Source organism: Cibotium barometz, chromosome 53, assembly GCF_041138505.1.
Source record: "Cibotium barometz isolate CiBa-2024 chromosome 53, ASM4113850v1, whole genome shotgun sequence".
Lineage (NCBI taxonomy): Eukaryota > Viridiplantae > Streptophyta > Polypodiopsida > Cyatheales > Cibotiaceae > Cibotium > Cibotium barometz.
This window is the reverse complement of record NC_141098.1, coordinates 16785410-16797695: the sequence shown is the minus strand read 5'-3', so window position 1 is coordinate 16797695 and position 12286 is coordinate 16785410. Positions and strand designations below refer to the sequence as shown.

At 47.5% G+C, this 12286-nt stretch overlaps 1 protein-coding gene across 9 annotated transcripts in view; it reads left to right on the top strand.

Annotated features, from left to right (window-relative positions):
• LOC147608366 (polycomb group protein EMBRYONIC FLOWER 2-like) overlaps nucleotides 1–12286 on the top strand; it is a 152748-nt gene that overhangs the window by 105900 nt on the left and 34562 nt on the right. For all 9 annotated transcript variants that reach the window (XM_086788903.1, XM_086788901.1, XM_086788897.1 and 6 more), the window contains one exon: nucleotides 7014–7078. In XM_086788903.1, coding sequence (XP_086645029.1) covers nucleotides 7014–7078 — 65 coding nt within the window. The remainder of the gene's footprint in view (nucleotides 1–7013; nucleotides 7079–12286) is intronic.

The window sequence follows — 12286 nt, the reverse complement described above, 5'->3', positions numbered from 1 at the left end:
CCTATGCATACCAGGACTCTGTATCCCCCTCGAGTTTTAGTTGTCTCGAGGACTCCAGGGCTAGCCGGGGGTATCTATCTAGTGGAAGCTCCCATAGCCTGTGTGAGTATGTCACTGTCTGGAATAGCGTCTCTGTCACTATCGGGGCGGCCCCCATCTATGCCTGTACAATCTCATGTGGCATAGATGGTGTACTCCTAATCATGCGTGAGACCATCGCCACTAGGGGCCTCTCCATCGGCTTCCACCCATCATATACCTCCTCTCTGTATCGGTCTCCGCCGGCTCTGTCCTCTGTCTCCTCCTGTGGTATAAGCGGGGACCCCAGATGGGGGCACCATACAATAGTGCAGGTGTAACTAGAGTATCAAATAGCCAAAGCTTCGTCCTCGGCTCCTGAAACTGTATCTGTGAGCAATGCCTCTCTAGCGAGCCAAGGGCTGCACATCCCCTCATCAATCTAGCTTCGGCGGCCTTCCGCATCGAGAACTTAGGTCCAGCAAAAGTGATCCCAAGGTATACATATGAGGTAACATACTCCACAAGCTCTCCGTTGTATGTAAACTGTACTGTTGATCTACTTATCCACTGTGAGAAGGTGTTAAAGATCACGACCTTGGTCTTTCCAAGGTTCAGAGTGAGGTCCCAATTCTCACAAAGGGCCCGTAATGCATCCAAATGCCTCTCTAGCCCTCTGGTGAATCATAAAAAATAACAATATCATCTGCATACAAGAGGATTGGTATGTGGGCTCCTGCTAAATGTGCTCCTGGTCCTCCTTGTTTGTCTATGTAGTCCGAGATCGTGTCAATGTATAGACCAAATAGAGTAGGAGACAAGGGGCAGCCCTGCTTCACCCCGATAGTGCTGTGTATGATCTCTGAGTCACCTCTTGCAGCCTGTACTCTAGCTGTGACTGACTCATAGAGTGTAATGATCCCCCAAAGCATCTCTGCTGGCACTCCCATATCCTGCAGTCTCCTCATCAGTTTGGCCCATGGGTTGGTATCAAAAGCTTTGCGGAAATCCACAAAGCAGCAGTATATCCGATGCCTGTGAGCTCTACCCTCCTCAATGATCCCTCGTAGTGTAAAGATATGATCTAGTGTGGAGTGCCGTCTCTTGAATCCTGCTTGCCTTGGTGCTCTGAGTCTCTGCTCCTCGGACCATCTACTAAGCTCATGCTCCAAAATCGAACCATAAATCTTGGCCAAGCTGTGACCAATCATGATAGTCCTGTAGTTTATGGGGTCACCTGCTTTCAAGATAGGTAGTAGGTACAATAGTATTCGATGACCAGCTCTGGCGGGGAAGCCCTCACACAGAGCCCTGTTAAACATGTGAACTAGTAAAGGGGCTACCGTGTCCCTAGCATGAGAGAAATGCTCGGTGAGAAGTCCAGCATGATCCTGTGCTCTCCTAGTCTGCATCCTATCAATAGCATCTGTCACCATGCTCAGGTGAAAGAAGGAAGAGGGGGGGGGATGAGGTTCGGGTGGATGGGGGGAGAGGTGGCTGCTCGGGGGCATGGTAGAGAGAGGTGGCATGTGTGTGCCAGGTGTTGGGTGAAGTAATTGGAATCGGCAGGAGATGATCTTGGAAGATCCCCGAGGCCTCCTTACAGTCCCTCCCAAGAAATAGCATGTAAAGCTCTTGCTCAGGCCTGGCTAGGTAGGCTCTCTTCTGCCTCCGTGTGAGACGTTGGAAGATCACTCACGCCTGTTGGTGAGTGGTGGATCCTAGCTTCACCTCCCGTTGTAGACGGGCTCAGGTATCACGACATTCCTCGTCGTACCATTTATTTTGTGGGACAGTCCCTCCTGGTGATGTAGGGGTGGCTCTTGACTGTGGAAAGGCGGCTGTAGCGGACGTATGGAGGGTGGTTGCAAGTTGTGTGGTAAGCTCATCAAGTGGGATGTGGGGGTCGAGGTCGGAGAGGAAGCGGTAGACATGGCGAGAATAGATGGAAGAGGTCTCTCTGGTGAAGTGGTATCACGGGCGGTGATGGGGCAAAGCATGTGGTTGGGTGGTGTATTGGCATGTGAGGGAGAAGGCCATGTATGCATGGTCGGCCCCAACACCGATGGGGCGAGGTGAGATGGTAAACTCCGGAATGAGTGGGATTAGATAGTCCATTGTACTGGCTCCATGTTTGAAGGGGTAGGAGGTGAAGGAGCTGGATCCAGGCCATCTGGCTAGGCCATTATAAATGGCTAGCCTATGAGCCTCGCCAAGGGCTAAGAGATACTCTCCATAGTTTGTGCGGGCTGCTGTATCCTGTGATGTCCACTCTGGATCTGTACCTACCGTGTCAATCTCTTGGTATATGGGATCATTAGTCTCAAAGAAGGGTACCTGTGCACATGCGGTGCGGGCATTGAAGTCTCTAGTTAGGAGGATGTCCCCTAGACTGGAAAACTTCATAATGTCATCATAAAGGGGTAGGTACGGGGAGTCTCCATCGGTGGCTTGCGTAGAAGTGGAGGGTGGAAAGTAGCACACTGCAAGGTGGATGTCGTGGGCCCTCTCTGTCTGGATCCTCACCCACAAAAACTGTGCAGTCTTATCTTGCCTGACCACCTTTGTCACGTGCTGAAGCTCCTCCCTGTATAGTAAAGCCACCCCTCTCGACCCCCGGGTACCCCTTGCTCTGCATGGGTGTGGGCGGTGAATAGACTCCCATCTGTATCCTCTCACCTCTGGAAGCCGACTCCCCTGGCACTGATGTGTCTCAATGTATAAGACCAAGTCTCTCCCTCTAAATTTTTCCTTGAACAGACCTGCATCTGTCCTCAAGGTGCCATTGCAGTTCCAAACCGCACTCTCTAGCTTGGTCTCATAGGTCTCGCACCGTCATTGGGCAAGTCGCTCCGTATACACTGCCCATTTCCCTGCCTGCTGTGCATGCAAGATGCGTGGCATGCACTCCCTCTTGTGTGCCACCTGTGCTAGTGTGAGATCGTCTTGGAGGTAAGTCTTTTCTCCTTTTAGTTCCCCTTTTGGTAGGGAATGCTTGCCTTGCCTCCAACCCCACAAACTTGAGGATGAGTGCGTGTTCCTTGGTGTGTTCTTTGCCAACCCTCCATACCTCGACGAAGGGGGTATGAGGGATTTCCAGGTTTCTGCATAGTGCTATGGTGTCCTCTTTTGGGTTCCTTCCTTCCATCCCACCACTCTCACATTCAATGCCCTAATCTTCCTTCTTTCTCCTCTTCGAGTGTGTCATTGATGATGTTTGGGGATGATGGTGGGTTCCGTTGCTTCTTGGCAACCTCAATCCAGCTGCCCGCTTCTTCCACTTGTTTCTGTGTCTTCTTAATCATCTTGGCAACCATGTGGTTGCCTCGTTTGCCTTCTTGTCCTCTTGTTCTTGGAGGGTCTTCAGTTGCTCTCTATGTGTATTCAGCTCATCATTGAGGGATAGTTGAATTTCTCCTTCTTCGAACTGAGTGTGTGCCCTCAAGGTTTTGTTTTCCACTTTAAGGGTGGCGACTTGGGCCTCCAGCTCCGTGATTAGTGAGGTATGGTGGCTGGTTTTTGCGTCCAACATTTGGACCATTTCCTCTTGCATCTTGCTTAGTTGAGTTGCCATGTATACCTGCATGACTGCGTTCCACCTATCCATCTCCTCTTGCATGGAGGCACGCAATGCACGCATAAGGTCATCACTATCCTTGTTCTCCCCGAGCTTCTTTTGCAGGTGCGCAAGGTTCGTATCCTGCATTTTGGATACTTCTCTCATGGTGGTCAGGCATGTTTTGATATGAGGGTTGCTGATCTTTTGTGTGCTTGCCCAAATCGAGCTGTATTTCCTCTCCTTCTTACCTCTAGTCCTTGTTGGCGGCGAGCTGTCCATGTTGGACAGAAGGGGTCCCCCTTCTAGTACTGATTCTGGTCCTCATCTGGTGGCCCCCATATGTGGCCAGCTGCAAGTGGAGAGGCAGGTACAGGCGACAAGAGGGAGCAGCAGATAGGATTATGTTGCTGCCTTGTATTAACGTCTTCAAAAGGCCAAAATGACCTATGAGAGCAAAAGGTTACATCATATCCATGAGGTACATCATCGTGGGTACAAAAAAGTAATAAAGAAAGATAACAAAAATCTAGAACTTTAAAATCTGATCTAGGCACATGAGCAGAGAGCTCTCGTATCACGCTAATACATCCCTCATGGGCTGCTGTCACATGGTGCTCAAGGTGGTACTGGGCGAGGGCCATGGGGTTTGGGGCGTCTAGCTCTGCATAACTCAGTGGCTCTGTCGAGTGTCACACCCCTTGGCCGAGCTCTTGCACTAGCCTGTGGTCTGGGTATGATGGGTGGATCAGCCCCCCTCGGAGTGCTGGTATGGAAGAAGTCGGTGAGAGCTCTCTGTGCTGGTCCTCGAGCAAGTACAACTGATCTGGATCTCACTAAGGACTCCCTGTGTCTACGAAGCTCTAGAAGAAAAAGTCCTAAGCATCTCTGGTCCGGGAAGTCCATGATCCTGGAAAGTGGTCCGAACCCAGCTCGGAAGAGGCAGTGGAACCTCCCCCGAATGTCATAGTATAAAGGGCATCGGCATATGTAATGATCCTGTGTCTCGGGCTCTGTGTGACAGAGCTGGCATATCCTGTCCTCTGGTGTGGCCACCCTGGGCCCATATCTGGCAGTCTCCACTCTCAGCTGGTGGGACGAGGTGCAGATCTAGCCGATCGCACATCTCACCCCAAAGGATAGGTGTATGCCCATGTAGCGTGGACGGATGATGAACCCATCCTTTGTTAGGCATAGGAGGTAATCTCTGTAGAAGGCCATCTTCGTCCCCAGTGGACGACTAGGTGAACTCCATGTCCTGTGAGTATCCAGTCTGACAATGTCCTTCCTGATAACCCTGTTCTGCTCTGTGCGGCTGAGAGCAAATGACGGGGCCTCTATGCTGTACTGGAAGGGGGGGAGTGCCTCCATTTGCATACCGTGCATGCCAAACCAAGTGCCTACTTGTGCATACTAGCACTCTATATCTCCCTTAAGTGTCAACTGTCTTGAGGACTCCAGGGGTAGCCGGGGTTATCTATCAAGTGGAAGCTCCAATAGCGTATGCTAGCATGTCATTGTCTGGAATAGAGCCTCTGTCACTATCGGTGCAGCCCCCATCTTTGCCCGCACAATCTCATGTGGCACTGATGGCTCACTCCTAATCATGCATGAGATCATCGCCAGTAGGGGCCTCTCCATCGGCTTCCATCCATCATATACCTCCTCTTTATCTGTCTCGGCTAGCTGTCTCCTCTATCTCCTCCTGTCATATAGGCTAGGACCGCGGATGGGGGCACCATATAGTAGTGTAGGTGTAACTAGTGTATCAATTAGCCAAAGCTTCGCCCGCGACTCCTGAAACTGTATCTGTGAGCATTGCCTCTCTAGCGAGCCAAGGGCTGCATATCCCCTCATCAATCTAGCATCGGTCGCCTTTCGCATCGAGAACTGAGGTCCAGCAGAAGTGATCCCAAGGTATACATGAGGTAACATACTGCACAGGCTCTCCACTGTATGTAAACTGTATTGCAGATGTAACTTGCAGGTGCCTGGGGGACTAGGGCCTTTGACACACTTGTTGATACCATCAATGCATATTAAAACATTTAAACATGGCCACAGCCTTAACACATATCCATCATCACTTTGCATAAAACATAAAAGCTGGACAAAACATCCACAAATGGTGAAAATGGAGCTTGCACATGTGACACCGCATAGAGGCCGGAATGGGCCGACCTCCCCCTTGGAGTAATTTATTACCCAAGGAGAATAATATCATGTACAAGCTTTGAGAGCCTTACTCTCCCCACGTGAGATGCCAGATTATCCATATACAAATGCCATAACACAGCCCGACACGAGGCTACCAAGCTGGAACACAGGCTGTAGAAATTCCGAACCAACAATATAATCCATATACCTCCGTGTGGGTACTGATTCTTCCCCAAAAACCACGGGTCTTCATGCAATAGAGTTGGTACAGCAAGAACAGCTGTCCATTCAGCCGGTACAACAAGTACAATGGTTGGTACAGCAGGTACGGTGGTTGGTACTGCTGGCACAGTGGCTGGTACAGCAAGTATAGTGGCTGGTACAGGAGGTACAACAAGTACAAATGTTGTTACAATAGGTACAATAGTTGGTACAAGCAAGTACATCAAGTACAAGGACTGGTACAGCCAGTACAATGGCTGGTACAATAGGTACAAGGGTTGGTACAACAAGTACAGTGGCTAGAAATCATAATAAATGATTAAATACCCATGCCTTCAGTATTTCTTCGCGATGGAAGCCTCCAAAACAGTCCCCAACAGCTGGTATTCTTCATGGGTAGGCTTCAAGAGAGAGAGTAAGAGAGTAGCCATCATTAGGGCAGCCTGTAACAGTGGTAGAGGCTAGTGTGCAGCAAGAGAGTCTTTATTAATGAAGAGAGGGCTCCAATTTATAGATTTGGGGCTCCCATGAGTGAAAATGGAAAGAGCAGGCTATGATGACAAGTGGAGAGCCACACAAAAGCTGAAGTGACAAGTGTGAGGCCATTTGTCTCACTTTGATCCACTTTCTAACGAGTGTCAGGCCACTTGTCTCACTTTGGTTCACTTTCTTGCCACGTCCCAATCTAAAAGATGCGTCCTTCCATAAACTTTATTTGTAAAAATATCCCAACTGGTAGACATTCTGTCATAGGCACTTTGCCAACTCTTGGTATCTGCTCAATTCCAGATGTAATGACGCGAACAGAATTTCCATTGGAGTCTTAAATTTTTTGTGCTTCTTTGGTGCCTATTTGCCTCTTAATAGTTTGAGTGCCTTTAGCAAGTCTTTTTGGTTATGTTAAAAGATTGTCCGGACTATTATAGCTATGGTTACCATAATTCGTAGGTGCTTGCTTTGTTTTGATTTTTTCTTGCTAGTAACTTGGTGGTGGGACTTGTTCTTTTATGTCTAGATTTTAAGGAGTTTTATGTCTTATGAGAACAATTGTTGTGTGTAGGTTACAACCAGGGCAAGTTCTGTTTCATTATCACTACTATTTCAATCGATTATACAAATCAGAAGGTACATATTTTGGGAATAGAGTTTCTCTTAATTGCAGTGCCCACCAATGCGACTCATGCTCCCCAATGGCAATGCATAAGAAATTGGATTATGTCCAGTTTATGAGAACAATAATGTGCTGTTTTTCTTATGTTTTAAGAGTTGTATTTTTCATGGTCACATGGTTGCATGAGCCTCTACACTTGAAAGATTTTGAGGTCTCCTTTACACATGTTGCATACCATGCATACCTCTTTTCTCATGGTGATGCCCATTGTTTTGGGGAGAAAAATGTTTCTATGGAAAATAGATAAATTTTCTTTAATTTTTGGGGGGGGGGGGTGCATCCAAGTTTTTCTAGATGTGCAAGTGTAGCAGGGTTGGTTGCTTGGCACACGAGTCCTCACCACTCATGACACAATGTGCACATGAACAGACTTAAGACATATTAGAATATAAGCATAGAACAATGACAAGAATACTGTAAACCGTAGCCACCAGAAACGAGAAATGGGAATTGAAACGATCGAGGAATGGAAACGGGGAAACAAGTTTTTAGGGATGGAAGTGTCCGTTTCTTGTGACAATATCACTTGGGAAATGAGAAACGGCCATGGAAACGGATGGGGTCCTGAAATGGAGAAACGCGTTTCTAGGGACGGAAACGGCAGTTTCTTGCGACTATGTTGTAAACATTACCTCTTGCATTACTCCCAAGAAGCTGTTACATGCCCTTCAATGTCCAGTTTATGAGAACAATAATGTTCTGTTTTTCTTAAGTTTTTACAGTTGTATTTTTCATGGTCACAAGGTTGCATGAACCTCTACACTTGAAAGTTGAAAGATTTCTAGGTCTCCTTTGCACATGTTGCATATACCACTCTTCTCGTGTTTATGCACATTTTTGGGGAGAAGATGTTTCTATGGAGAAACAGATAAAATTTCCTTGATGGGGTAAAAGTAAAAATAAGGAAAGGGGGGTGGGGGTGGGGGTGGGACTCAGGTCTCCACCCTTGAGCATCACCTTCATGAAGCAAAATTGGAGCTCACCCACCTCCATACATCTTCTGCTTATGTTATGCGTACACTGTGTCATCAGTGTTGAGGAGTCCGGACATACTGTCTAGAGGAGAACCACCACTTAGTGTGCCGGGCAACCAACCTTGCTACACTTGCACGTCTAGAAAACCCCTGGAGACACCGAATCATAGTCTCGGCTTTCTTTGGCAATGAGTATCATGGGAGAGCTTGAAGTAGTCTGTGAGGTAGGTGGAGTAGATGTGAAAATCAACTAAGAGATTATCCAAACCTCGGACTTTGCGACGAGCTCGAAGAGGATGAGGCAAGGACAATTGCTCTAGAGGATCAGAAAACTGCAAGAAGGGTAGATTGCCCATGGAAATATCTGGAGCATGTAAGAAAAGTGCGAGTTAGGAAGCTCTATGCGCTCTGTGTTGTCACCTCAATCAACGCGAAAGGTGACCTCATGTGGAGAACTCCAAAGTGTGGGAAGAGAGGACTCCCCGAAAGTGAAGGTCGAAGTAGTTGCAGGAAGTGTGGTGACCACAGTAGGAAGAGGGTTAGCTGGGAGGGATCCGGATGGAGACCTGATGCTTGTCTGTAGTGGCGGGAAGTGGTGAGGGTGCCATAGGTGGGTGGCGAGGTAGGGAAGGGGACAACTTGTTGCTGCGAGGAAAGGCATGAGGTGGAGAGGGTGGAGACCGCTGTGGGCGAGGATGGTAGGCAGCTGTATGATGCCGCACCAATAGAGACCCTTGGGGTGGAAATGGAAGTGCATTGGAGCGGAGGGGGTGACCGAGGGGGTGTTTGAGGGGGTGGCAGGGGTGGAAGAGGGGGTGTTGCGGCGGCGGGGCGAGGCAAAGAGATCGTGGTGCACCCAAAGGCGGATGTGGGACATTGCAGGAGAAGAACGATGAGGCTGGCGGGGTGGCGGTGAGGAAGAATGTGTAGTGGGGGGATGTTGGAGGAGGTAGGTGAGGAAACGGGCAAAAGGCCAAGTGAATGATAGAATTTCGTCTTGTTGAGCCGAGTTTGAAATTGGCGGCAACGGAGGCACATGGATTCATAGAGGAGATGGTGGAAGTGAAACGGTCGGTTGGTGCAAAAGTAGTAAAAAGCCTTGGTGTAGTGGGTGGAAACGAAAGGTGCAGGTGATGTGGGAGTTTCTCGGAGTAGAAAATAATAATGAAACATGATATAGAGGTGCAGAGTATGGGGACTGGGAAGGGAAGGGTTGGGAGCTAGCATGGCAATGGTGGCAGCAGGAAGCTCAATGGGTAAAATGCCAGTTATGAGAGTGTCGGAACGGCGATGGGTAACATAATTTTCCGGTGGATCAATGATGTGAGCGATGAAAGTGGAAGTTGGCCACTCACCATTGGGGCATTGTTGGAAAGTTGGTGATGGCTGTTGCCTTGCTTTGCACATTTGGAAGAGCCAGCTGCATATGGATATGTGCTGTGGGTCAGTACACCATAGCCGTACCATCTTGTCAGCTCGCTCCACCAAGTCGCATATATAGAACAGCTCCTCAGCTGGCTCCACCAAGCCACATAGTCATAACAGCTTTCCTAGCATCTAATTTGAGAAACCCCAAAACAAATTTTCAATTTCTGCATTTCTGCTAACAGCGGCCAAGATTTGGCATCTCAGCCCACTGCCGCCCAGCTTAGCCGTCGTGCCACGATAGCAGAGCCGAATTTTGGGTCTGAATAATTTTTACACCGTTGCGTTCCACATCATCTGCTGAGTCACCGGAGCCAAAGATCACCAAAATTGGAGTTCGTTTGGGCCTCCAAAAGCTCTCTCTAAATTTTCAGCTTTCATCAAAACAGAGCTGAACTGAGCTTGGCGTGTATTCAGCATTCTTTGAGCTCTCTTTTGGCGGTATCGGCATCAGCTTTTGGCATCATGACTACTCTCAAACCTGACTTTTTTGTCAGCAAGCCTCTATTCAGATAACTTTTCTATCCTTGCACTTCGTCAGTTTAGTACATTTGCAGGTCTTTGCCGTTAGTGGGTCACTTGGCATCCCTCAAAATTCAGTGGAGATTGGGTGTCTGCATGGCATTGTGCACTAGCATTTGTTTCGCTCAAATAGTGTACTTGTTTTGAGTAATGGCTGGCAGTGATGTATTCAATTGGTTACAAGTTGGATGATTCCAATTGCCCTCTTTGGGCATACATGATGCATCATGTTTTGGTTGCCAAAGTCTTGTGGAATGTAGTGAGTGGCTGTGAAGCTCGACCAGAGGAGCAACCAGCCCCTAGTGGCGATCAAGCAATTGACCCAGATGAGATTACAGGTGATGAACACCAAGTTCTAGGTGGAACAACTGGTTCTAGTCATACACGTGACTCATCACGTACAGGTGGTTTAAGGAGTACAACACATATTAGTGGTGTTGATGTTGGTCCAGCTACTCCGGACCAAGCTAGATGGGATGGAAGAGATGCACAAGCACATGTAGTGATTGCTCTTTTTGTGAAGAAGTCTATTATCCCGCATATTCACTCTTGTGAAACTACCAAGCAAGCATGTGATGCACTTGTATCTTTGTACCGTGTTCGCAATGGAGCTAAGAGATGCACAAGCACATGTAGTGATTGCTCTTTTTGTGAAGAAGTCTATTATCCCACATATTCACTCTTGTGAAACTGCCAAGCAAGCATGGGATGCACTTGTATCTTTATACCGTGTTCGCAATGAAGCTAGGTTAGCCTATTTAAGAAGGGAGCTAGAGTTAGAGCATATGAATGGAGGAGATTCAATGGATGCTTACTTGACAAAGATCAAGGATTTAATAGAGCAATTGGGCATCCTTGATGAGGCTTATCGAGATAGGTCGCTGTGCCCGTAGTCCTGAATGCTTGCCTTGATTCGTATTAGAGTTGTGCCTTGACCATCAGGCTCTTGATGAAGGGTAATCCAAACGCCTTTAGGTTTGATGAGTTGGTCTCTGTGCTCTTGTATGAAGAGCTTTCAAGACAGAATAGGAATGTCATGTGCATTGGGGATCAAGCTTATATCACGAATCAACGAGGCAAGGGTAAGGCCTCCTTATAGGAGGGGTTCTAAGCCCAAGGTTGATTTATGCTCAGTCCTGTGTCAAGGATACGGAGAAGGGGGGAGAAGAAGGGTAAGTACAACTACTGCATGAAGCGTGGGCATTACATCAATGAGTGCCGAAATAGGTTGGAAAAGGAAAAGAAGAAGGATGTCTGAATGTTAGTGGCTAATGCTTTAGCACCAAGTGTTGAGAAGAAAGACGTTGCAAATTATGCACATGACGAGTGGTCTTTTGTTGTGCATTGTAGCTATTATCCATCAGTGGATGTATGCATGTCTGTATTTGACTTTGATGTTTGTTTCTTCGATAGTGGTGCTAGCAAGCACATCATGTCAGAGATGTTCACTACACGTGGGTCTACTCCTCGAGGTGGTAGTGTAACATGCAAATAACTCTTCATATCCAGTAAATGGTGTTGGTGAGGTTATACTTATCGTTTATGCCAAGCATCAAGAAGAACTTCTTGTCAGTTTCGGCCTCCATACAAAGAATGTGCAAGTCCACTGGAGAATTGCATTTTTCCACCTAAATTTAATAGGAATGTAAGTAAGAGAGTACTTAATGTGGTGCACTCAGATGTATGGGGGCTGACAAAGACGGATGAAATAACATTGTACAAATTGTCACAGATAATGGTTCTAATTGTGTATTTATGGGTAGGGTGCTCATGGGTGAGTTTCCATGGATTGTGTGGATTCCATGTGCAACCCATAACTTGGATTTTCTCATTGAGGATGTTACCAAAATTGGGTGGGTCGGTCAACCAATCTCCATCACCGCCTCATGCAGGTGCCTCTCCAAATGAACTCTCCTGTGACAACTGTGGCAGGTACAGATGCATCTATGGCTCTCAAGAACATTGTGTGCTTACATGAAGACACAAGAGTGTTATAAACATTCCTCTTCCACACGTGTCCACCCGTCACACAAAAGAGTGCAACCATACTTCACCCATGTGGCCTTCAAGTTGCAATCTAGAATCATTGTTTGGAAGAAACTCTTATTTTCTGGCAAACCATAGTGAGGGTTTCTTTTAACTAATGTTCACGTCCTTGCATACACTAAGCTTTCAGTTGTATATACCACTCCAAAATAAAAAAAGAGATCTCTTTTCATGTGTTCATTTTGTTCACTCTTC